Source organism: Bos indicus x Bos taurus, chromosome X (genome assembly GCF_003369695.1).
Source record: "Bos indicus x Bos taurus breed Angus x Brahman F1 hybrid chromosome X, Bos_hybrid_MaternalHap_v2.0, whole genome shotgun sequence".
Lineage (NCBI taxonomy): Eukaryota > Metazoa > Chordata > Mammalia > Artiodactyla > Bovidae > Bos > Bos indicus x Bos taurus.
Genome location: NC_040105.1, coordinates 57,880,795 through 57,905,070, shown reverse-complemented (window position 1 = coordinate 57,905,070; position 24,276 = coordinate 57,880,795). Strand labels below are relative to the sequence as shown.

The window sequence follows — 24,276 nt, the reverse complement described above, 5'->3', positions numbered from 1 at the left end:
AGTTCCCACTGAAGTCGAGAATCCTCCCCCCCTTTTTTTCCCCAAATTTGTCTCATTACACAACAGACACCAAACACATATTTACTATCAGTATGTAGGCTCTCTTTGGGTCTTGAACCAAGATTTGCAGCCCTAGAGCTGTTATTAACCTGGCTGTTCAATTCAGTCGCTCAGTCATGTCCGACTCTTTGCAACCCCATGAAACGCAGCACACCAGGCCTCCCTGTCCATCACCAACTCCCTGAGTCCACCCAAACCCATTTCCATTGTGTTGGTGATGCCATCCAGCCATCTCATCCTCTGTTGTCCCCTTCTCCTGCCCTCAATCTTTCCCAGCATCAGGGTCTTTTCAAATGAGTCAGCTCTCCGTATCAGGTGGCCAAAGTATTGGAGTTTCAGCTTCAGCATCAGTCCCTCCAATGAACATCCAGGACTGATTTCCTTTAAGATGGACTGGTTAGATCTCCTTGCAGTCCAAGGGACTCTCAAGTCTTCTCCAACACCACAGTTCAAAAGCATCAATTCTTCTGCGCTCAGCTTTCTTCATAGTCCAACTCTCACATCCATACATGACTACTGGAAAAACCATAGCCTTGACTAGACCGACCTTTGTTGGCAAAGTAATGTCTCTGCTTTTTAATATGCTGTCTAGGTTGGTCATAACTTTGCTTCCAAGGTGTAAGCGTCTTTTAATTTCATGGCTGCAATCACCATCCACATTGATTTTGGAGCCCAGAAAAATAAAGTCAGTCACTGTTTCCCCATCTATTTGCCATGAAGTGATGGGACTGGATGCCATGATCTTAGTATTCTGAATGTTGAGCTTTAAGCCAACTTCTTCACTCTCCTCTTTGACTTTCATCAAGAGGCTCTTCTTCACTTTCTGCCATAAGGGTGGTATCATCTGCATATCTGAGGTTATTGATGTTTCTCCTGGCAATCTTGATTCCAGTTTCTGCTTACTCCAGCCCAGCGTTTCTCATGATGTACTCTGCATATAAGTTAAATAAGCAGGGTAAACCTGGCTGTTGCTACTGCTGCTGCTAAGTCACTTCAGTCATGTCCGACTCTGTTCGACCCCATAGACAGCAGCCCACTAGGCTCCTCTGTCCCTGGGATTCTCCAGGCAAGAATACTGGAGTGGGTTGCCATTTCCTTCTCCAATGAATGAAAGTGAAAAGTGAAAGTGAAGTTGCTCAGTCATGCCCGACTCTTAGCAACCCCATTGACTGCAGCCTACCAGGCTCCTCCATCCATGGGATTTTCCTGGCAAGAGTACTGGAGTGGGGTGCCATTGCCTTCTCTAAACCTGGCTGTTAGTGCAGATTAAATTCCAGGCAAAACATAATCCTCCAAGATTTCTTGAGCAGTCACCCCAGCATATGAAGCCTCGAGATGGACTCTTTTCATCTTGGATGCGTGGCACATCAGTAAACATTATCAAGTGTGCAATTTTTTTTGTTTGCACCACGCAGCTTGCAGGATCTTAGTTACCCAACCAGGGATTGAACCTGGCCCCCCCTCGCAGTGTAAGCACAGAGTCCTAACCACTGGACCCTCAGGGAATTCCCTGAAGTATGCAGTTTGAACAGAAGTATCAGAAAAATTCAGTTGCTGCCTAGTGTCTTCTGCTACTACCATTGTACGCTTGTTTGATCTTTTTTAATTTTGTTTGTCTTTTGGATTTTTGTTTGTTTGCCACACTACTCAATATGCGGGATCTTAGTGCCCTGACCAGGGATCAAACCCATGCCCCCTGCAGTGGAAGTCCTAACCACAGGACTGCCAGAGAATTTCCACCATTGTACACTTGTGGTCATCTCTTTGGTTAGGAACTGGTAAAGAGTAGCAGGGTCTAGGAGATTGCATCTTTTGAACATAGCTGTGGTTGCCAATGGGGTGGGGGTGGGGAGGGAAAAAGGGTTGGAAGTTTGGGGTTAGCAGATGTAAATTATTATGTATAAGATGGATAAACAACAAGATCCTTTTGTATAAGACAGCAAAGTATATTTAGTATTCTGTGATATATCTTCATAATAGAAGAATATGAAAAAGAATATATATGTGTATAACTGAAGCACTTTGCTGTACAGCAGATATTAACACATAACACAACATTGTAAATCAACTATACTTCAATAAAGTTTTTTTTAAAAAAAGGAATATAAAAAAAAGATTGCATCTTCCAAGTACAAGATTCAGATTGGACAGTAATGCTTATTCACAGTTAGTCAAATGGCATAGTGATAAGTGCTGAATCTTAGGCACTTGTAGGATAGCTGTCACAGCCTGTGAGAGGTACAAGTAAGTGACCCAGGGCAAGGGTGTGTGTCTTTTCACTAAGTGTGGTGGCTGTTGCTACCAGTTGGAGACATCCATGCACTCACAGTGTCACAGTCTCCAGAAGAACTGAGAAAGGTGCCTTTGGTCTATAGTCTAATCCTACCTTTTGAGTTAAAATTCCACTAGCAGTGCCTTTATTTTCATGACAAAACAAGTGGGAAAGTTTTTCAAAATTTGGAATCCTTAAAGCTGCAGGAGAGACTGTAGTCAGTTTCAGCTGTTCAGAAACCTCTTCAAATTCTAAGGGCCAAATCAGAGCCTTAGGTTAGTACTCCACCAGAAGTTTTGCCCTCTCTGCAGAAGCTGGGATCCACTGTCTGCAATGCCCTACCTGTGCCCCAAATTAAGTCATTTTATTGTAATAGGCTCCTTGATCTGCTAAATTACAGCCTTACCTGACAACAGATACAAGTATTTTCCTTCAGTTTGGCAGTATTTGAAATTGTCTAGGGAGGCATTGTGCCCCACTGAAGTAGGGAATTGTAACAAAGCCAAAATGCCAGCTTTGTGTTACTCTTCAGTTTTGGAGGCTACCATAAAATCATCTACATAGTGAATAATTATAGATGTCCCTCCATGGGCCAGATTCCCCTTAGCTTTCCTCTGAGTGTCTAGAGAAAACAATAGAGAGTCTTGGAACCCACGAGTAATTCTTTGCCATAAATACTGGAGTCAGGGCTTCCCAGGTGGTATTAATGGTCAAGAACTTGCCTGGCAATGCAGGAGACGTAAGAGACGCAGGTTCAATCCCTGGGTTGGGAAGATCACCTGGAGGAGGGCATGGTAATCCACTCCAGTATTCTTGCCTGGAGAATCCCATGGACAGAGGAGCCTGCAGGGCTACAGTCCACAGGACTGTCTGCAAAGAGTTGGACACGACTAAAGCGACTTAGCACATACTACTAAGTAAAAGCAAATAATAATTTAGATTCATTAGCTACAGAAACATAAAAAAGAGCAAAACACTGAGAAAAACTTTACAAACTATGGTCCCGAAGTCAGAATAGCTGGTAGGGCTAGAAACTGAAGCAGTTAATGGAACAACAGGTTTATTTACTTCTCTAAACTCTGTGTCAATCTACATGGTGGTTGTCCATCTTCATCAAATTTACCTTCCTTCTTTACTGGAAGTATGGATGAATAAGAGGGTGAATTTCCTTTTTAAAATTATTCCTGGCTTTTCTAATTCTTTTATAACTGATTTTATTCCCTTGAATTGGGCTTTCAACAAAGGATATTGTTTTACACATGGCCATAGCTTATCCTTTTGGTAAGCTTCTGTATCTTGAATTAAACCAGTATCATTGTTCTCTAGGGCCCAAAGTCATATATTGATTGTTTCCATTTGGGGTAATTTTCTGGCACAACCCTCTTTCCTATGCCCCTTTCCTCTCTGAAGGCACATAAATAACCAAACCAGGTGGGATAGCCATAAGCATTCCATCTAGTTTACAGAATATGGTAGCTTTTATCCTGCACAGAAAATTTGCAAGCATATCTCTTGCTAGTAGTTTTACAGGAGAAGGTGAGAAAGCATCCTTGTCATCAGAGGACCTGTGTTTGTGGGAAACTGGAAGAAAAGGAGCGAGTAGAAGGCTGATCTGAAATGCCAAACTTCAGTGGTGATTATCGACTCACCACTAGATGGAAAGTGACACATTTCTCAGGAAACTGCAGAATAAACAGCACCAGTTGTTTTTGTATAGTCGCTAAGTCGTATCCGGCTCTTTATGACTCCATGGACTGCAGCACACCAGGCTCCCCTGTCCTTCAGTATCTCCCAGAGTTTCCTCAAATTCATGTCCCTTGAGTCGGTGATACTGTCTAACCATCTCATGCTTTGCTGCCCCCTTCTCCTTTTGTCTTCAGTCTTTCTCAGCATCAGGATCTTTCCCAATGAGTCAGCTCTTTGCATCAGGTAGCCAAAATATTGGAACTTCAGCTTCAGCATCAGTCCTTCCAATGACATTTCAGAGTTGATTTCCTTTAGGATTGACTGGTTTGATCTCCCTGCTGTCCAAGGGCCTCTCAAGAATCTTTTCCAGCACTGATACTTTTCAGAAAAGGCAAGCATAGATTAGCCTGAGGGCAAGGTATTGAAACTTGTGGTTCACCAGTTTCTACCTCCAAGATTCCTTCAATAAGTTAATTTTGAGCCTTTTGGCTGTTATTTCCTAGCTGAGGGTTTTGTCCTGGCCTTTCCTGATTCCTTATTCCTGCAAGGTCTGCATTCTCAGGAGTCTCTTTCTACAGTCCCTCTTAAGTGTCTTGGCCTCATGTAATAATGGCATACAGTTTTGCCACCTACCTTGGCTCCCTTCACATGTTGTCCAGAGTAGGGGTTCTTCCCTTGAAAAATAGTTGTAACCAAGTGCCAAACATGCCTACCCCGGTAACTCAGATGAAAAACAATCTAGCTGGAGTGCAGGAGACCTGGATCCCATCCCTGGGTCAGGAAGATCCCCTGGAGTAGGGAAGATCCCCTGGAGTAGGAAATGGCAATCCACTCCAGTATTCTTGCCTGGAGAATTACATGGACAGAGGAGCCTGCTGGGCTGTTTAACTGCTTCTTTTCTTCTTCCACTTTCTCTAGATTATCCCAAAACTGAGCAGCTGCTGCTAAGTTTTATATAATAGACTGTCCTATGTTGACACAAAAGTACAGCAGAACACTGCCCTGGATCCATGCTGGTAAATCTTGAGAAAGTATCAACAAACTGCCGATGAAAATCAACAGGGAACTCACTAGTCTTCCGAGTATACTGCCTTGATTTCTCCCAGCTCACTTTTAGCAGAAAGGCTTCAAGTACGGCCATTTGCAGGCCCTCTCAGTGGGCCCCTCAAGCCATTAGTTCTTCCATGGTTGTGGGAGGTGGCATATAGTCAGTGTCTTTTGGCCACAATTCCCTCTGATGTGGTATGTTACCTTCCAGTCCTGACATGCCTGCTGCTTAATCATATAACCAAATCCTGTTGCAGAATTCTGTGTAGCAACCAGGGCACATCCCCATGTGTGGGGCTGTAAACTGAAAACACACTGCCAAGTACTTGTGCAAACTTCTGTGGGTCTTCCCTGGGCACACGAAAAGAAGGCCTCAATGAAAAATGTTGGAGAGTTGAAGGTCATGTAGATTCATACTGCTTCAAGTCTGGGTAGCTACATAGTGAATCAGCTTTATTGGCAAAGTGGTTAGGGAAGGCCAGCTATCTTGTCATTGAGTCAGGAAAAATGTAGAATTAGATGACTGTTGGATTTCCTTTCCTATACTGTATATTTCAGCCTAGCACCTTTGTTGTTTGTCTTTTCTAAGTGACTGCTGCAACCACTCTCCATCCTGTAGCCACCGTGGGAAGAGGGGCGGGGGACACATTCTTTTATCCAAGTTCCCAGTTATTCCTTGATAATATTGCTTTGTCATCTCTGCTTTCCTAGCTATACAGTTCGTGGATAAGAAAATAATCTTGAAGGTCAAAATCTAGGCTAAGCATGAAATCAAATCAGAGCTAGGGCATGAGACAAACACACATCTCACACGGGGCAGATAATTCATTACTGTCTCCTTGTCCCTCTTTGCAGGGAAATCTGCTGATTAACTGCCCATCTCAAAGGTCATAGCTTCACCCTTACTAGGGGTCAGATTGAGGCCTGAAGATGAAGAGCTGCCATGGAAAGGGAGCAAAAGGAGGGGAGACAGCAGAGAAAGGAGGAGGAGGGTTTGGTGAAAGAGAAAGTGACTTTAATTTTCCCATTTCCTCCATCTTCCCAAATAATTTTTAACCTTCTTCTTAGGATGATATTCATCCTGTAAACATGAGTAATTCCTTTGCTGGAGATGAAGTGCAATTGTTTAGTTGCTCAGTTGTGTCCAACTCTTTGCAACACCAAGGACAGTAGCCTGCCAGTCTCCTCCATCCATGGGATTCTCTAGGCAAGAATACTGGATTGGGTTGCCATTCCCTTCTCCAGGGGATCTTCCCGACCCAGGGATCGAACCCAGGTCTCCTGCATTGTAAGCAGATTCTTTACCATCTGAGCCACCAGGGAAGCCTGAGGATGAGGTCCTAATAAAAACCACTGTATATGTTAATTCATCCAAATTAAAGAAAGCTTTCTCAGGTCAATATAAGCCTGCATTTTCCTTTAAAATGGATTCCCTTCCAAATGTCATACAGAGCTGTATTGGCCATTCAAGAGAGAAGATCTGCAGGCAACATCTGGGCTTTCCATCTTTCCCACCATTAAAGCTGATGGTGACCCTGATGGATTTTTAGGTCCTGTATTATGCATGTTTACTCAAAAAGAAAATCTAGAATTTGGAGAGTGGGATCCATCCAGGTAGTATTTGAAAAGAGCAAAGCGCTAAGAGGGAGGCATTTGATAATTTACCTTCACTGGTCTGCTTAGTTTAGGAACTTTCAGGCCATCCCATCAGCAGCAGCATACTGTTGTGGAAAATTAAAAATACAATCTCCTGACAACCCAGGAAATCTTCTCCACAAATGTAGAATAGAAGTAGAATGATTTCATTACTGAGTATTAAACCAGACAGTGATTGGCATCATGGGCAACCTGCTAATCAGACTGCAAAGATAGCAAGAAATCAACCATTTGTTTAACTGAGCAGATACAGTCCAGTACCTGCATGTTCTTAAGATGAATGACAACTAGTGGTCCTACAAGAGGACCTGAGAGCACCGTTTTCTCTACATTCTTTCATGGTTCATCCTAAGCTCAGCTGGTAATGGGAGTGGCATCTGTGCCAGTTAATTGCCTTTGTTTGCCTGCTAAGTCACTTCAGTCTTGTCTGACTCTTTGAGAGTCTGTAGACCTTACCCTGTCAGTCTCTTCTGTCCATGGGATTCTCCAGACAAGAATACTGGAGTGGGTTGCCATGCCCTCTTCCAGAGGGTCTTCCTGACCCAGGGATCAAACCTGTGTCTCTTATAGCTCCTGTATTGGGAGATGGGTTCTTTACCACTAGCACCACCTGGGAAGCCAGGTTAATTGCCTTTATCCAAAGGCAAATCAGAATTCTCCTGTCTCTTATTACAAGCAAGTAGTTCCAGCTTCGGAGAAGGCAATGGCACCCCACTCCAGTACTCTTGCCTGGAAACGCCCATGGATGCACGAGCCTGGTAGGCTGCAGTCCACGGGGTTGTGAAGAGTCAGACATGACTGAGCGACTTCACTTTCACTTTTCACTTTCATGCATTGGAGAAGGAAATGGCAACCCACTCCAGTGTTCTTGCCTGGAGAACCCCAGGGACGGGGGAGCCTGGTGGGCTGCCGTCTATGGGGTCGCACAGAGTCGGACACGACTGAAGCGACTTAGCAGCAGCAGCAGCAGCAGCAATTCCAGCTTACAGCCAGGCCCCCAGGCTAAGCTCCCAGGATGACAGTGAGACAGAGCACTGTCTTCTTTGGTGTTTATATTTCAAGGAGATGGCCCCCAGGCCCATAAGAAAAATATTCCTGGGTTGTAATGCTGACAGAAGGCTTATTTTCCCTTTTAAAATTTACATACATATCCAAGGGACAGAGGAATGTTTACAAATACCAGTTTTATCAAGGAAATGTTCTAAGAAAAGTGAAGGAGGGAAAGGTCTCTTCTCTTATATCAACAGGGAAGGTTCCTTTTTTTAAACCTTATAGGCTGTGAGTTCCCTAAGCCCAAGTTCCCACAGGGGTGACTCAGATCATTCTTGACAAATGCCTGCATGTGCACTGAGTTGCATTACAGGAAAGACCCCTGAGCCTGGGCACCTGGCTGCCTAACAGCAGCCTGGAAACCAGTTTCAGAATCATTTGCTGTAAGCACAAACCTGAGAAATGCCAGGGAAAGAGCACTTGGGGTCTTGCTTTCCTGTCACACTCAGCAAGATGTGTAGGAGCACAAGAGACCCATGGAGGAGTGTCTTCCAAGTCCAGTGGGACAGAAGAGAAGGCCTAGGCAGTCGACACAGCACTCCCAGTGCCGTCAGTCTGTGCTGTGTGTTCATTTACAGTCACAATGTCTCAAACGGCCAGGGCCACCGGAGCGACATACATTCCATTGGCGGTAATCCACAGTGAGCCTGCACCCCCTGCTAGTTTTTTCCACTGGCCGTACTATTGGTGCTTTACTGTCATAATCTACCTGCCACATTTTAGTCTTAATCAAGGCCGTGACTTCTCTTTGTCCTCCAGGGAGTCTCTGCTGTTCCTCTTCCGTCACCTGTGAGAGGATAGGGAGATGAGTTGGGGAGTGAATTGCACACTCTGCTGTCATCTCTCTGCACATGGCAGTCCCTGAACCAAAGAATTCCCTTTGGTTTTTATCCAGCTTTCCTAGAACAAGCATGCAAAGCACTGTCCCAGTGACATATTCAGTCGTGGAAGCCACAATGACAGTTCCACTGACCCATGAACAACGTGGGGGTTAGGGGCATCAACCCCCTTCTGAGTGGAAAATCCAAGTATAACTTTAGACTCTTCCAAAACTTAACTACTAAGTCTACTATTGACTGGAAGCCTTACAGTTAACACAAACAGTTGATTAACACCTATTTTGTATGTTATATGCATTAACTGGGTGGTAGCAGTAAAGAAGCCGCCTGCCAGTGTAATAGATGGGCCATGTAGGTAGGTTTGATCCTTGGATGGGGAAGATCCCCTGGAGAAGGAAATAGCAACCCACTCCAGTATTCTTGCCTGAAAAATTCCATGGACAGAGGAGCCTCCCTGGAACCACAAAGTCAGACACGACTGATCACACACTCACACCCATGCATTATATCCTGTATTCTTCAAGTAAGCTGGAGAAAAAAATGTTATTAAGAAAATTGATAAGGAGATGCACCTAGGATGGAAGTGGGGGAGATGGTGAAGGCTGCAGCCTGCCCCTCTGGGCTCAGTCCTCAGTCCCCTGTCCCTCTAACCTTCCCTGTGCCAGCCCATGTCCTGGCGGAGGCCCAGATGGTGGACCTCCACACCACCATATACAACGCAGTCCGTGGTAGATGCTTCAGAGGCTGCTTAGTGGCTGGACAGGGAGGAGCTGGACAAGCTGATGGGCGAGTTGGCCAATGGGGGAAAGGGGTCGGGGGTTAAGGTGGGGATGCCGCTTGTCATCACCTCCCATTACAGCCACCTAGATGTGGTTGTGGAGAAGGCAATGGCATCCCACTCCAGTACTCTTGCCAGGAAAATGCCATGAATGGAGAAGCCTGGTAGGCTGAAGTCCATGAGGCTGCACAGAGTCGGACACGACTGAAGCGACTTAGCAGCAGCATATGTGGTTGAGTAAGGTGGACCGTGCAGTGCCAGCTTGGAGGCGGGTGGCTTGGTACACTTCAATGACAAGACCATCAAGGGTGCGCAGCCACCCTGGGCCACCTAGGCCACTGACCCCTTGGACCTGGTGCAGGGCCTGCTGTACTGTGGAGCCTTGGTGAGCTACACCATGCGCACGTGCATGAAGCACCTGTGTGCTGACTGCTTCAGGGGGCACATGGAGGTGTTGTGCTACTCAGCAGACGAACACCAGGTGGACCTGGAGGTGACCAACCGACATAGGCACACGTGCCTCATGATCTCCTGTTACACAGGCCACTGCCAGATCACCCGCTATCTATTACTGCAGGGTGCCCAGGTGCACCTGTGCAGCATCAAGGACAGTGTGGCCCTGTGTGACTGCACCAAGGCCTGCAGCCTGGGTATCCTGCAGCTGCTGTTTGGGTGCCAGGCTCACAGGGAATGGGATGGCTATGGCGTAACACCACCTCTGGCTGCCCACATGACAGACCACACCAGCATCGTGGAGGACCTCAGCCAGGAGCAGCCTGCTGGGGAGGAGACGTGGCCAGGGATAGCCCAAGAAGGCCCCTCCACCAGCCAGGCATGTGTGTAGCCCCAGGGTGCCTGCTGCTGCAGCTCTTCCCAGGAGGAACACCTGAGCACCAGCTGGGAAGCTGCCTGACAGCCTTGGAGCTGCTGGGAGCCACCTACATGGCTAAGAAATGGGATCTGCTTGGGGTCCTGAAACTCTTGGTAGGGGGCTATGGAGCTGCGTCACCAGGGGACATATATCTGCCTAAACCCGAATCCTCGCCTCTGACTATTCCAGGGAGGTGAACACCACCAAGGAATTGGAGGCACTCATCATGCAGGGGAATGAGAAGCATATGCAGGCACTGTTGACCTGAGAGCGGTCCTGGTCCCTCCCACCTGGACACTTCCCACTATATGCGCTACCAGGATGTGGTGTAGGCAAACTTGGACAGCATCTAGTGCTGCATCCACTAGTGGAAGTACACCTTGGACATGCAGGAGAACAACCTGGAGCCTCAGACCGCTAGAAGTTTCCTGTCCTTTGATGAACTCTTCTCCTAATTGCTTAAGAACTGCTTGGCCAAGGGGCAGCCTGAGTACGCCAGATGGCTTTGCAGATCTAATGTGGGTGCTGTGCAAAGGTCTGGAAAGTTGAGCGGGCCCAAGGAGCCCAGGGACTCAGCCCAGTTCACCACGGCCCTGGCCATCATCCTCTACCTGTTCTACCTGCTGGAGAAAGTGGAGTGCAGGCCGGATCAGGAGGACATGAAGCACCAGAGCTACTGCTCAAGTGTGCCCATCACAGCAAGAATGTCTTCACTCCTGCACATGGCGGTGGACACCAACCACAAATGTGGTTCCCTTCTAAGTGGGCACATTCCCCTCTATCCAGGTGGTCAAGGTGCCCTTGACTGCAGGGCCAACTAGACAGCCGCAATTTTGACAACAACACCCCCAGTGCACATTGCAAAGCAGAACAACTGCCTGGGATCATGAATGCCCTGATAGAGGCAGGGACCCACATGGACACCACCACCCCCTTTAAGAAGACAGCCTAAGAGCTGCTACATGAGAAGCTGCTGGCCAAGAGCACCACTCAGCCCTTCAACTTTGTGACCCTGTAGTGTATTTCAGCCTGCACTCTGGACAAGAACAAGATCCCTTTCAAGGGCTTCATTCCCTAAGAGCTAGAGGCTTTCATCTAGCTGTACTGAAAGGGGTTGGAGAGGAGAACCCAGCAGGGCCAGGGCCCATACCTGTCCCCACCCCGTCTCTGGAGACCATTTCTGGTGGCTGGAAACCAGGGAAGAGTTCACGGGTCTCCATGGCCCCCTCCCCTTATCAGGGAGAGGGGACAAGAATCAATGAGCTGTTGGTGGTAGAAGCTTCCAGACCATGTGCTCAGAGAACTGACTCTTTCTAGGGGTTAGCACACTCATGCTCCATAAGGAGAAGATGCTCAACCTCCCACACGTCCCATCTGCCTGAGTTTCAGAGAATCTTGGCTCTGCCCTGTGGCAGAGGGATTGAAGCCATTGCCTTCCTTCCCTACTAGAAATACAAGAAGCTGAGAGTTGGGTTTGACCTCTACCTTTTATGTATCAAACCAGATAGACCCAGCTACCCAGGGCAGTGTTAGAACTGGAGGCCCTGAGGGGGCAAAATGGGAGAATCAACATTTCTGGCACATTTGCACCTGCTCCTTCTGCCCTGCTGTGGGTTGGACTCTTCCCCGAGCCACCAGCCCCTTGGGTAGCTTTTGTGGCTTGGTGTTCTGTTTATTTACCTGGCGGAGAGGAGTTGGTGCTTACCAGGTGGTGCAGTGGTAAAGAACCCACCTGCAGTGTAAGAGACACAGGAGATGTGGGTTCCATCCCTGTGTCGGGAAGATCCCCTGGAGAAGGGAATGGCCACTCACTCCAATATTCTTGCCTGGAGAAGCAACCCCACAGACAAAGGAACCTGGTGGGCTACAGTCCATGGGGTCGGAAAGAGTCCAAGAGAACTGAGCACCAACATCGGCAGCTTACATGTGTGGTGCAGAAGGTTTTACTTGTCTACACTTTTTAAAATTTATTTATTTATTCTAATTGCGGACTAATTACTTTACAATATTGTGGTGGTTTTGCCACACATTGACTTGAATTAGCTGCGGGTATTCATGTGTTCCCCCATTCCAAACCCTCCTCCCAACCTCCCTCTCCCACTTTTTAAAAAAGATTTTGGTGTCAGGCTCCCTAAGTTCATTTCATGTAGCAAGGTTTTATCTTGCCTGAGATGGCCTCGGCCAGCAAGGGTGAGCTATATTTTGTGAGGAATTTAGAAGGTAACAGTCCCCCAAACAAGGGTGACCGTACATTTCTGAACACTTGACTCATTAGCCTTTTACTTGGGCCGCCCTACTTCCCATTCTCACTAGAAAGAGAAGTCATTTTCCAAACAAGGAGCAAGCGGCTTGCCAGCCACTTCCCACCCAACAAGAGCTATTAATAGGTTGGTTGGTTTGGGGGTTGATTTTCAGTTTCTGAGTTCAAACTGCAGGTCACCTCTGCCTCACAAATCACGCAGAAGGACACAGGTTTGTGGCGAACAACCCAAGTGTCTGTAGCCATTTTTTAGATGCTTGGAAACCATGATCCACGTGACCCTGAGACAATTCCAGGTATTGACATACTAACCCACTGAGTCAGCTAGATAAGATGGTGGATGTGCGAAATAGGTTGTCGAATAAAGTAGTACAAAATCTTGGTCTCCCATCACTGGGGGTGGGGAGGGTGATCAAGTGCTCTTGCTGGAGAAGCCACCCCTGCAAGATTGTCTTGTGTGGAGGCGGGGTGGGGGAGGTATCCTCCATGTGCCATGGCTGCCAGCAGGAGAGTGTTTTTGGCATCTTGGGAAAGCAGTCAAGAGTAGAAGGGGACTGGAACTGCCACCCCCACAGCTCAGGAAAGAGGCCATTCCCACCCTGTGCCTCTCCTCCAGCCCTGTCTTGGGGAAGCTACACAGAAGCCTCCAGAAGCCATGGTAGGTCCTTGGATATTCTGTCCCTCTAAGGGGACTAGGTCTTGTTTGGATTTGCAGTGTTAGTTAGGACGTTCTTTATTTTCCAGACTAGGTTCTTACCTTCTGTCAAGGCAGGAAATGCCATCACTGTCCCTGGCAGTGTAGTAGCCTGGAATAAAGAAACGAGGCAGTATCCAAAAAAAAAAAAAAATCCATAAGGAAGAGAAAAAACATTCACAGTACTGTCCTGTATTTATTGATACTGTAAGTTTATGTCATCTCTTTACAAGAGGAGTTATTTGTCAGTAGCTACATCAGTATTGTTTTATGTGATACAAACACTATAGATGTTTTACATTTTATTAACACTAGATATGACAAATGAAAAGATAATGTAAAAAAGAAATTCATATTTATTTACACTTATGATTCATGCCCTGATAATGAAGAAACAGCAATATGATTGCTTTATGGTAGCTCAGCCTATATGCTAATGAGTGAATTGTTTTAAAATTTTTGTGGCATACAGTATAATAGTCATATTCATAATCAGTATCAAGCATTTTTACTTTAAAAAACAGGTCTGATGACTGGCTTATATGTAGTTTTCCCATTTACAAGACAGAGTGAGGTATCCCTTACAATAATGTAATTCTTTCAGAGCAAAGTTGTAAAACAGTAAGAAAACTAACACACTAATAATTTCATATTAAATATCACTCATCTTCTGCCTATGTAAGGATAGGCTGTCCATTGCAATACATCTTGCACACAATATTTTCTATACGATGCATACCTAGAAGATGAGAATGGCTAAAACACATCCCATACAGTTCTTGTCATACAGTTATTAGATTTTCACATGAAGACATGCAAAACACATACACAACAGATATGTTTGATAACCATAAGGCATGATGATTCTTTGCTAAAGTGGATGTGGATCATCATGAAGGTTTTCATGCTTGTCTTTGTGTTGAGTAGATTGGGGAGGAAGAGGAAAAGGAGGAGTTCGTCTTGCTGTCTCCGGGGAAGCAGAGGTGAAGGAAATGGAAGGGAAGGCAGGAGAGGCAGGTACACATGGTGTAACTTTATGGAAACACATCGTGATCTCTGAGTTTTTTGCTTTTTCTTTCTTCCAAAAATGCTTCTATAGTGTACCAACCATTCTTCCACCATTTGCTTTAGTTTCAGTGCCTGTATCATAGAAGATGCTATATTATAAAAGAAGTCAAAAGCAGTCTTGAGCAGTCTGCCAGATTGTCTAATGTCAGTTTGTTTTCTTTCTTTTTTTTATTCTTTTTAATTCATTTTTTTAATTTTTTTTATTTTTTATTTTTTTGGATTCATTTTGATATTTGGCAAAACTAATACAATTATGTAAGGTTTAAAAATAAAATAAAATTAATTAAAAAAAATAAATAAAAATAAAATATCAAAAAAAATAATTCATTTGTTTTAATTGGAGGCTAATTACTTTACAATATTGCATTGGTTTTGCCACACATTGACATGAGTCCACCACGGACGTACATGTGTTCCCCATCCTGAACCTCCCTCGCCATCCCATCCCTCTGGGTCAACCCAGTGCACCAGCCCTGAGCATCCTGTATCATTCATCAAACCTGGACTGGCGATTCATTTGACATATGATAATATACATGTTTCAATGCCATTCTCCCAAATTATCCCACCCTCGCCCTCTCCCACAGGGTCCAAAAGACTGTTCTATACATCTGTGTCTCTTTTGCTGTCTCGCATACAGGGTTATCGTTACCATCTTTCTAAATTCCATATATATGCATTAGTATACTGTATTGGTGTTTTTCTTTCTGGCTTACTTCACTCTGTATAATAGGCTCCAGTTTCATCCACCTCATTAGAACTGATTCAAATGTATTCTTTTTAATGGCTGAGTAATATTCCATTGTGTATATGTACCACTGCTTTCTTATCCATTCGTCTGCTGATGGGCATCTAGGTTGCTTCCATGTCCTGGCTATTATAAACAGTGCTGTGATTAACATTGGGGTACACGTGTCTCTTTCAATTCTGGTTTCCTCGGTGTGTATGCCCAGCAGTGGGATTGCTGGGTTGTATGGCAGTTCTATTTCCAGCTTTTAAACGAATCTCCACACTGTTCTCCATAGTGGCTGTACTAGTTTGCATTCCCACCAACAGTGTAAGAGGGTTCCCTTTTCTCCACACCCTCTCCAGCATTTATTGCTTGTAGACTTTTGGATCTTAGCCATTCTGACTGGCGTGAAATGGTACCTCATTGTGGTTTTGATTTGCATTTGTCTGATAATGAGTGCTGTTGAGCATCTTTCCATGTGTTTATTAGCCATCTGTATGTCTTCTTTGGAGAAATGTCTATTTAGTTCTTTGGTTCATTTTCTGATTGGGTTGTTTATTTTTCTGGAATTGAGCTGCAGGAGTTGATTGTATATTTTTGAGATTAGTTGTTTGTTGCTTCACTTGCTATTATTTTCTCCCATTCTGAAGGCTGTATTTTCACCTTGCTTATAGTTTCCTTTGTTGTGCAGAAGCTTTTAAGTTTAATTAGGTCCCATTTGTTTATTTTTGCTGTTGTTTTCAGTATTCTGGAGGTGGGTCATAGAGGATCCTGCTGTGATTTATGTTGGAGAGTGTTTTGCCTATATTCTCCTCTAGGAGTTTTATAATTTCTGGTCTTATGTTTAGATCTTTAATCCGTTCTGAGTTTATTTTTGTGTATGGTGTTAGAAAGTGTTAGAGCTTCATTCTTTACAAGTGGTTGACCAGTTTTCCCAGCACCACTTGTTAAAGAGATTGTCTTTTCTCCATTGTATATTCTTGCCTCCTTTGTCAAGGATAAGATGTCCATGCTGCTGCTGCTGCTGCTGAGTTGCTTCAGTTGTGTCCGACTCCTAGCAACCCCATGGACTGCAGCCTACCAGGCTCCTCTGTCCATGGGATTTTCCAGGCTAGAGTACTGGAGTGGGTTGCCATTGCCTTCTCTCAAGGTGTCCATAGGTGTGTGGATTTATCTCCAGGCTTTCTATTTTGTTCCATTGATGTATTTTTCTGTCTTTGTGCCAGTACCATACTGTCTTTATGACTGTGGCTTTGTAGTAGAGCCTGAAGTCAGGCAGGTTGATTCCTCCAGTTCCACTCTTCTTTCTCAAGATTTTTTTGGCTATTCGAGGTTTTTTGTATTTCCATACAAATTGTGAAATTATTTGTTCTAGCTCTGTGAAAAATACCGTTGGTAGCTTGATAGGGATTGCATTGAATCTATAGATTGCCTTGGGTAGTATACTCATTGTCACTATATTAATTCTTCTAATCCATGAACATGGTATATTTCACCATCTATTAGTGTCCTCTTTGATTTCTTTCACCAGTGTTTTATAGTTTTCTATATATACGTTTTTTCTTTATTTAGGTAGATATATTCCTAAGTATTTTATTCTTTTCATTGCAATGGTGAATGGAATTGTTTCCTTAATTTCTCTTTATGTTTTCTCATGATTAGTGTATAGGAATGCAAGGGATTTGTGTGTATTGATTTTATATCCTGCAATGTTACTATATTCATTGATTAGCTCTAGCAATTTTCTGGTGGAGTCTTTAAGTTTTTCTACACAGAGGATCATGTCATCTGCAAACAGTGAGAGTTTTACTTCTTGTTTTCCAATCTGGATTCCTTTTATTTCCTTTTTCTGCTCTGATTGCTGTGGCCAAAACTTCCAAAACTATGTTGAATAGTAGTAGTGAGAGTGGGAACCCTTGTCTTGTTCCTGACTTTAGGGGAAATGCTTTCAGTTTTTCACCATTGAGGATAATGTTTGCTGCGGGTTTGTGATATATAGCTTTTATTATGTTGAGGTATGTTGCTTCTCTGCCTGCTTTCTTGAGGGTTTTTATCATAAATGGATGTTGAATATTGTCAAAGGGTTTCTCTGCATCTATTAAGACAATCATATGCTTTTTATTTTTCAATTTGTTAATGTGGTGTATTACATTGATTGATTTGTGGATATTGAAGAATCCTTGCATCCCTGGGATAAAGACCACTTCGTCATGATATATGATCTTTTTAATGTGTTGTTGGATTGTTTGCTAGAATTTTGTTAAGGATTTTTGCATCTATGTTCATCAGTGATATTGGGCTGTATTTTCCTTTTTTTGTGTGACATCTTTGTCAGGTTTTGGTATTAGGGTGGTGGTGGCCTCCTAGAATGAGTTTGGAAGTTTACCTTCCTCTGCAATTTTCTGAAAGAGTTTGAGTAGGATAGGTGTTAGCTCTTCTCTACATTTTTGGTAGAATTCAGCTGTGAAGCCGTCTGGTCCTGTGATTTTGTTTGCTGGAAGATTTCTGATTACAGTTTCAATGTCCGTGCTTGTGATGGGTCTGTTAAGATTTTCTATTTCTTCCTGGTTCAGTTTTGGAAAGTTGTACTTTTCTAAGAATTTGTCCATTTCTTCCAAGTTGTCCATTTTACTGGCATATAGTTGCTGATAGTAGTCTCTTATGATCCTTTGTATTTCTGTGTTGTCTGTTGTGATTTCTCCATTTTCATTTCTAATTTTATTGATTTGATTTTTCTGCCTTTGTTTCTTGATGAGTCTGGCTAATGGTTTGTCAATTTTATGTATCCTTTCAAAGAACCAGCTTTTGGCTTTGTTGATGTTTTCTGTGGTCTCTTTTGTTTCTTTTGCATTTATTTGTGCCCTAATTTTTAAGATTTCTTTCCTTCTACTAACCCTGGGGTTCTTCATTTCTTCCTTTTCTAGTTGCTTTAGGTGTAGGGTTAGGTTATTTATTTGACTTTTTTCTTGTTTCTTGAGGTATGCCTGTATTGCTATGACCTTTCCCCTTAGCACTGCTTTTACAGTATCCCACAGGTTTTGGGTTGTTGTGTTTTCATTTTCATTCGTTTGTATGCATATTTTGATTTCTTTTTTGATTTCTTCTGTGATTTGTTGGTTATTCAGCAGCGTGTTGTTCAGCCTCCATATGTTGGAATTTTTAATAGTTTTTCTCCTGTAATTGAGATCTAATCTTACTGTATTGTGGTTAGAAAAGATGCCTGGAATGGTTTCAGATTTTTTGAATTTACCAAGGCTAGATTTATGGCCCAGGATGTGATCTGTCCTGGAGAAGGTTCCGTGTGCACTTGAGAAAAAGATGAAATTCATTGTTTTGGGGTGAAATGTCCTATAGATATAAATTAGGTCTAATTGGTCTATTGTATCATTTAAAATTTGTGTTTCCTTGTTAATGTTCTGTTTTAGTTGATCTATCCATAGGTGTGAGTGGAGTATTAAAGTCTCCCACTATAATTGTGTTATTGTTAATTTCTCCTTTCATACTTGTTAGCATTTGTCTTACATATTGTGGTGCTCCTATGTTGGGTGCATATATATTTATAGTTGTTATATCTTCTCCTTGGATGGATCCTTTGATCATTATGTAGTGTCCTTCTTTGTCTCTTTTCATAGCCTTTGTTTTAAAGTCTATTTTATCTGATATGAGTATTGCTACTCCTGCTTTCTTTTGGTCCCTATTTGCATGGAAAATCTTTTTCCAGCCCTTCACTTCAGTCTGTATGTGTCCTCTGTTTTGAGGTGGGTCTCTTGTAGACAACATATACAGGGGTCTTGTTTTTTGTATCCATTCAGCCAGTCTTTGTCTTTTGGTTGGGGCATTCAACCCATTTATGTTTAAGGTAATTATTGATAAGTATGATCCCGTTGCCATTTACTTTATTGTTTTGGGTTCGAGTTTATACACCCTTTCTGTGTTTCCTGTCTAGAGAAGATCCTTTAGCATGTGTTGGAGAGCTGGTTTTCTGGTGCTGAATTCTCTCAGCTTTTGCTTGTCTGTAAAGCTTTTGATTTCTCCTTCATGTTTGAATGAGATCCTTGCTGGGTACAGTAATCTGGGCTGTAGGTTATTTTCTTTCATCACTTTAAGTATGTCCTGCCGTTCCCTCCTGGCCTGAAGAGTTTCTATTGAAAGATCAGCTGTTATCCTTATAGGAATCCCCTTGTGTGTTATTTGTTGTTTTTTCCGTTGCTGCTTTTAATATTTGTTCTTTGTGTTTGATCTTTGTTAATTTGATTAATATGTGTCTTGGGGTGTTTCGCCTTGGGTTTATCCTGTTTGGGACTCTCTGGGTTTCTTGGACTTGGGTGATTATTTCCTTCCCCATTTTAGGGAAGTTTTCAACTATTATCTCCTCAAGTATTTTCTCATGGTCTTTCTTTTTGTCTTCTTCATGATTCAAATATTGGGGCATTTAATATTGTCCCAGAGGTCTCGGAGATTGTCCTCATATCGTTTAATTCGTTTTTCTTTTTTCCTCTCTGTTTCATTTATTTCTACCATTCTATCTCCTACCTCACTTATCCTATCTTCTGCCTCCATTATTCTACTGTTGGTTCCCTCCAGAGTGTTTTTTATCTCATTTATTGCATTATTTATTATATATTAGCTCCTTGTTAAACCTTTCTTGCATATTCTCAATCCTTGTCTCCAGATTATTTATCTGTAACTCCATTTTGTTTTCAAGATTTTGGATCATTTTCTCTATCGTTATTTGGAATTCTTTATCAGGTAGATTCCCTATCTCTTCCTCTTTTGTTTGGTTTTGTGGGCACTTATCCTGTTCCTTTACCTGCTGGGTATTTCTCTGCCTTTTCATCTTGTTTATATTGCTGTGTTTGGGGTGGCCTTTCCATATTCTGGCAGTTTGTGAAGTTTTCTTTATTGTGGAGTTTCCTCACTGTGGGTGGGGTTGGACAGGTGGCTTGTCAAGGTTTCTTGGTTAGGGAAGCTTGTGTTGGTGTTCTGGTGGGTGGAGTTGGATTTGTTCTCTCTGGAGTGCAATGAAGTGTCCAGTAATGAGTTATGAGATGTCAGTGGGTTTGGTGTGACTTTGGGCAGCCTGTATATTGAAGCTAAGGGGTATGTTCCTGTGTTGCTGGAAAATTTGTGTGGTATGTCTTGCTCTGGAACTTGTTGGCCCTTGGGTGGTGCTTGGTTTCAGTGTAGGTATGGAGGTGTTTGATGAGCTCCTGTCAGTTAATGTTCCCTGGAGTCAGGAGTTCTCTGGTGTTCTCAGGATTTGGACTTAAGCCTCTTGCCCCTGGTTTTCGGTCTTATTCTTACAGTAGCCTCAAGACTTCTCCATCTATACAGCACTGATGATAAAACATCTAGGTTAAAGATAAAAAGTTTCTCCACAGTGAGGGACACCCAGAGAGGTTCATAGAGTTACATGGAGAAGAGAATAGGGAGGAGGGAGATAGAGGTGACCAGGAGGAGAGGAAGGGGAATCAAAAGAGGAGAGAGCAAGCTAGCCAGTAATCACTTCCTTATGTGCTCTCCACAGTCTGGACCGCTCAGAGGTGTTCACGGAGTTATACAGAAAAGAGAATAGGGAGGAAGGAGACAGAAGTGGCCAGGAACATAAAGGGGGAAATCAAAAGGAGAGAGACAGATCCAGCCAGTAATCAGTTCCCTAAGTGTTCTGTATAGTCCAGAACACACAAAGAGATCCACAGAGTTGGGTAGAGAAGAGAAGGGGGAGGGAGGAGATAGAGGCGACCTGGTGGAGAAAAAGGAGAGTCCAAAGGGGGAGAGAGCAGTCAAGCCAGTAATCTCGCTCCCAAGTAAAAATGGGTACTGAAGATTGGGTTCTTAAATGTACAAAATTGATAACAAATACCAAAAAGCAAAGATTAAAAATCTAGAGTAGAGGTTGGATTCTCAAAAATACAATATTAAAGAAAAAAACAAAGTCAAAAAAATATAAAATATATATATATGAAGTTTGCTTTAAAAATAGGGTCTTTTTTTTTTTTTTTTTTTGCAAAGTAATAGTAAGCCTGGTAGGCTGCAGTCCATGGGGTTGCTAAGAGTCGGACACGACTGAGAGACTTCACTTTCACTTTTCGCTCTCATGCATTGGAGAAGGAAATGGCAACCCACTCTAGTGTTCTTGCCTGGAGAATCTAGGGATGGGGGAGCCTGGTGGGCTGCTGTCTAAGGGGCCGCACAGAGTCGGACATGACTGAAGCAACTTAGCAGCAGTAACAGCAGCAGTAGGTTATAAAAATGAAAATTAAAGGAGTAATAGAGGAATTAAAAATAAAAAATTTTTAATTTAAAAAATGCTAATAGAAAAATATATCTAGGACTTTCTCTGGTGGTGGTGTGGACAGTGTGGGGTCAGTTCATTTTCAGATAGTTCCTTAATCTGGTTTATTCTTCTCAAAATCTGTAGGCCCCTTCCTATGTAGTTGGTGCTAACTACAGGGTTTTAATCTATTGCACCTGTCACTTCCAAAGTGGTTCCCTCTGTTTATGTTAGCTTCTGTTTCCTGGTCTCTTCAGTGTTTAATTTCCACCCTGACACAAGGGGGCGGTGGTTGACACTTTTTTAGGCTCACTTGTTCATTCGTGCTATGGGAAGGGAGGAACACTGCAAACAAATAACACACGTGTGCTCGCAGTGTCTCGGCCACACTGGGTTTGCCCCTGCTCACAGTGTGTGTGCTTTCCCTGTCTACCCTGCTTAGGCTCTAGGTTGCTCTGCTAGGAACTGTCTGAGGCTGGCCCTGGTTGTATGCACTTCCCAGGTCTAAGCTGCTCAGATTCAGGTACTCGGGTACTCCACAAAGGCACAGACTTGGTTGGGGCTGCATTTTGTGCCCTTCCCAGGTCCAAGCAGCTCAGGTGACCAGGTGCTTGGCGAGCGTGGTCTCTGTGACTTATCGCCTCCCCTGTCCCTGCCACTTGGTTTTCTGGGTGTACAACTGGTGTGCCTTCTCAGGTGTGCCGTGTGTCTCTTCTGGGGAGCTGATCTCTGGCTGCAACCCTCCCGGCAGATATCAACCATCCAGAATCCTAAGAAGTCTTGGTTAGCAACGAAGCCTGCTTGCAGTTTGGTAGATGATGCCTCTCTGGGGCCGTGATTGCCCCCTTCCAGCTCTGGCTACCCTCGCCTGCCTGTCTCTGGTGGGGGGTGGGCTGGTCCACAGCCAACTAGCTCTGCTCAGTCCTTTGTTCTGTGAGAGGGCCTGGCAGTGTCGTAGGTTAGGGCTTTTCACGGGATAGCTATCCCACAGTCTGGATTGCTGTCTCAAGTTAGTTCCCTCAGATTGCCCTCGGGGCATTCAGGACCGGTCCTTACTCTAAGCAATGCAGCCCTGCCCAGCCCCAGCTTGCTAGTGGCGGATACAGGCATCTGTGCTGCTTCTCCACTGGGGGAGTTACCGTTGGGCACATAATCTGTGGGTTTTAATTATTTATTTACTTTTCCTCCTGGTTATGCCTGAGGTTCCAGGGCTCGCCACAGACTCGTCAGTGAGAGTGTTTCCTGGTGTTTGGAAACTTCTCTCTTTTTTAAGACTCTCTTCCTGGGACAGATCTCCATCCCTACCTCTTTGTCTCTCTTTTTATCTTTTATATTTTTTCCTACCTCCTTTCGAAGACAATGGGCTGCTTTTCTGGGTGCCTGATGTCCTCTGCCAGCAATCAGAAGTTGTTTTGTGGAATTTACTCAGCGTTCAAATGTTCTTTTGATGAATTTGTGGGAGAGAAAGTGGTCTCCCTGTCCTATTCCTCCGCCATCTTAGGACCACCCCCTCCAGTTTGTTTTCTAACTCTGCTTCTTCTGCGTCTTCTTGTCTTCTTCCTCCTCATTGTCAGGCATTGGTTGGGAAGTAGGCACTCATCTCCATCAGGTAGTCTTCTGTGAATTCCTCTGGTGTGGTGTCTATTAGCACTTGAATTTTTCCAAGATCCATATCTTGAAACCCTTATCCCCTGCACCCCCTTTTTTTTTTTTTGCCACATCTACAACTTCCTGATTTCCTTGATGGGCTCTGTCATAAATCCTGTGAAGTCATACACAACATCTGCACAGTTTTCTCCAGCAGGATTTTATTGTTTTGGGGCTTGATGGCTTTTGTGGCTTTTTCTGTAACAATAATGGCATCTTCAATAATGTAATCCTTTCAGACTTTAAAGATGTCCTCTCTATTGGAGTTCTCTTCCATAGTGTTGACAATCATTTCCATAGAGGACTGTGTGTAATGAGCCTTAAAAGTCCTTATGACCACCTGATTTAGAGGCTTAAATAGAGATACATTGTTTGGGGGCACTTGAATTACTTTAATGCCTTTAAGTTTAACACCTGGGGTTCTGGGTGGCCAGGGTATATTGTCCAAGATCAAAAGAACTTTAAAAGACAGTCTCTTACTGGAAAGGTACTTCTTTATCTCAGAGACAAAGCATCGATGGAACCAATCCAGGAAAAGAGTTCTGATTCTTCAGGCCTTCTTGCTGTACAATCAAAAGACTGGCAGCTGGTGTTTATCTTTTCCCATCAAGGCTTCCCTGGTGGCTAAAATGGTAAAAAATCTGCCTGCAATGCAGGAGACACGGGTTAGATCCCTGGGTCAGGAAGATCCCCTGTGGAAGGAAATGGCAACCCACTCCAATATGCTTACCTGGAGAATCCCATGGACAGAGGAGCCTGGAGGACTAGAGTCCATGGGATCTCAAAGAGTTGAGACTAACACACTGAGGTCTCAGGATTAGCATCTTTATAGATAAGGGCAGTCCAGTTCATAAACTCAGCTCCTTTTGAACAAAACAGTAGCATTAGCATATCCATTTCTGCCTTAAATCCTGGTACTTGCTTCTCTTCCTTACTAATAAATGTCTTTTCTTAAATTTTTTCCCCAGAATAGGGCACGTTTGTCTGTATTCAAAAGCTGTTCAGGCAGGTATCCCTCTCCTCAGTGATTTTTCTACATGGTATCTGGAACTCATCTGCTGCCGCCTGGTGGGTACAAGCTGCTTCTCCTCTTGACATTTTAAGGCTTCCCTGATAGCTCAGTTGGTAAAGAATCCACCTGCAATGCAGGAGACCTGGGTTGGATCCCTGGGTTGGGAAGATCCCCTGGAGAAGGGAAAGGCTACCCACTCCAGTGTTCTGGCCTGGAGAATTCCTTGGACTACACAGAATCGGACATGACTGAGCATCCGTCAGTCAATCCTGACATCCCTGCCTTCAATCCTGGTGCTTGCTTGTCTTCCTTACTAATAAATGTCTTTTTTC

The 24,276-nt window shown here is 43.9% G+C and overlaps 2 protein-coding genes across 3 annotated transcripts in view; both read left to right on the top strand.

Moving 5' to 3' along the window:
* Positions 1-24,276, top strand: part of ZNF81 (zinc finger protein 81) — a 108,636-nt gene that overhangs the window by 31,695 nt on the left and 52,665 nt on the right. The window lies entirely within an intron of this gene.
* LOC113886682 (protein fem-1 homolog A-like) lies at positions 9,592-12,046 on the top strand. Its single transcript, XM_027533014.1, has one exon. The coding sequence runs from the start codon at positions 9,786-9,788 to the stop codon at positions 10,230-10,232; it is 447 nt and encodes a 148-aa protein (XP_027388815.1). The 5' UTR covers positions 9,592-9,785; the 3' UTR covers positions 10,233-12,046.

Coding starts and splice junctions, on each gene's coding strand:
- LOC113886682 (XM_027533014.1), top strand. CDS start 9,786: ATGCGCACGTGCATGAAGCACCTGTGTGCTGACTGCTTCAGGGGGCAC.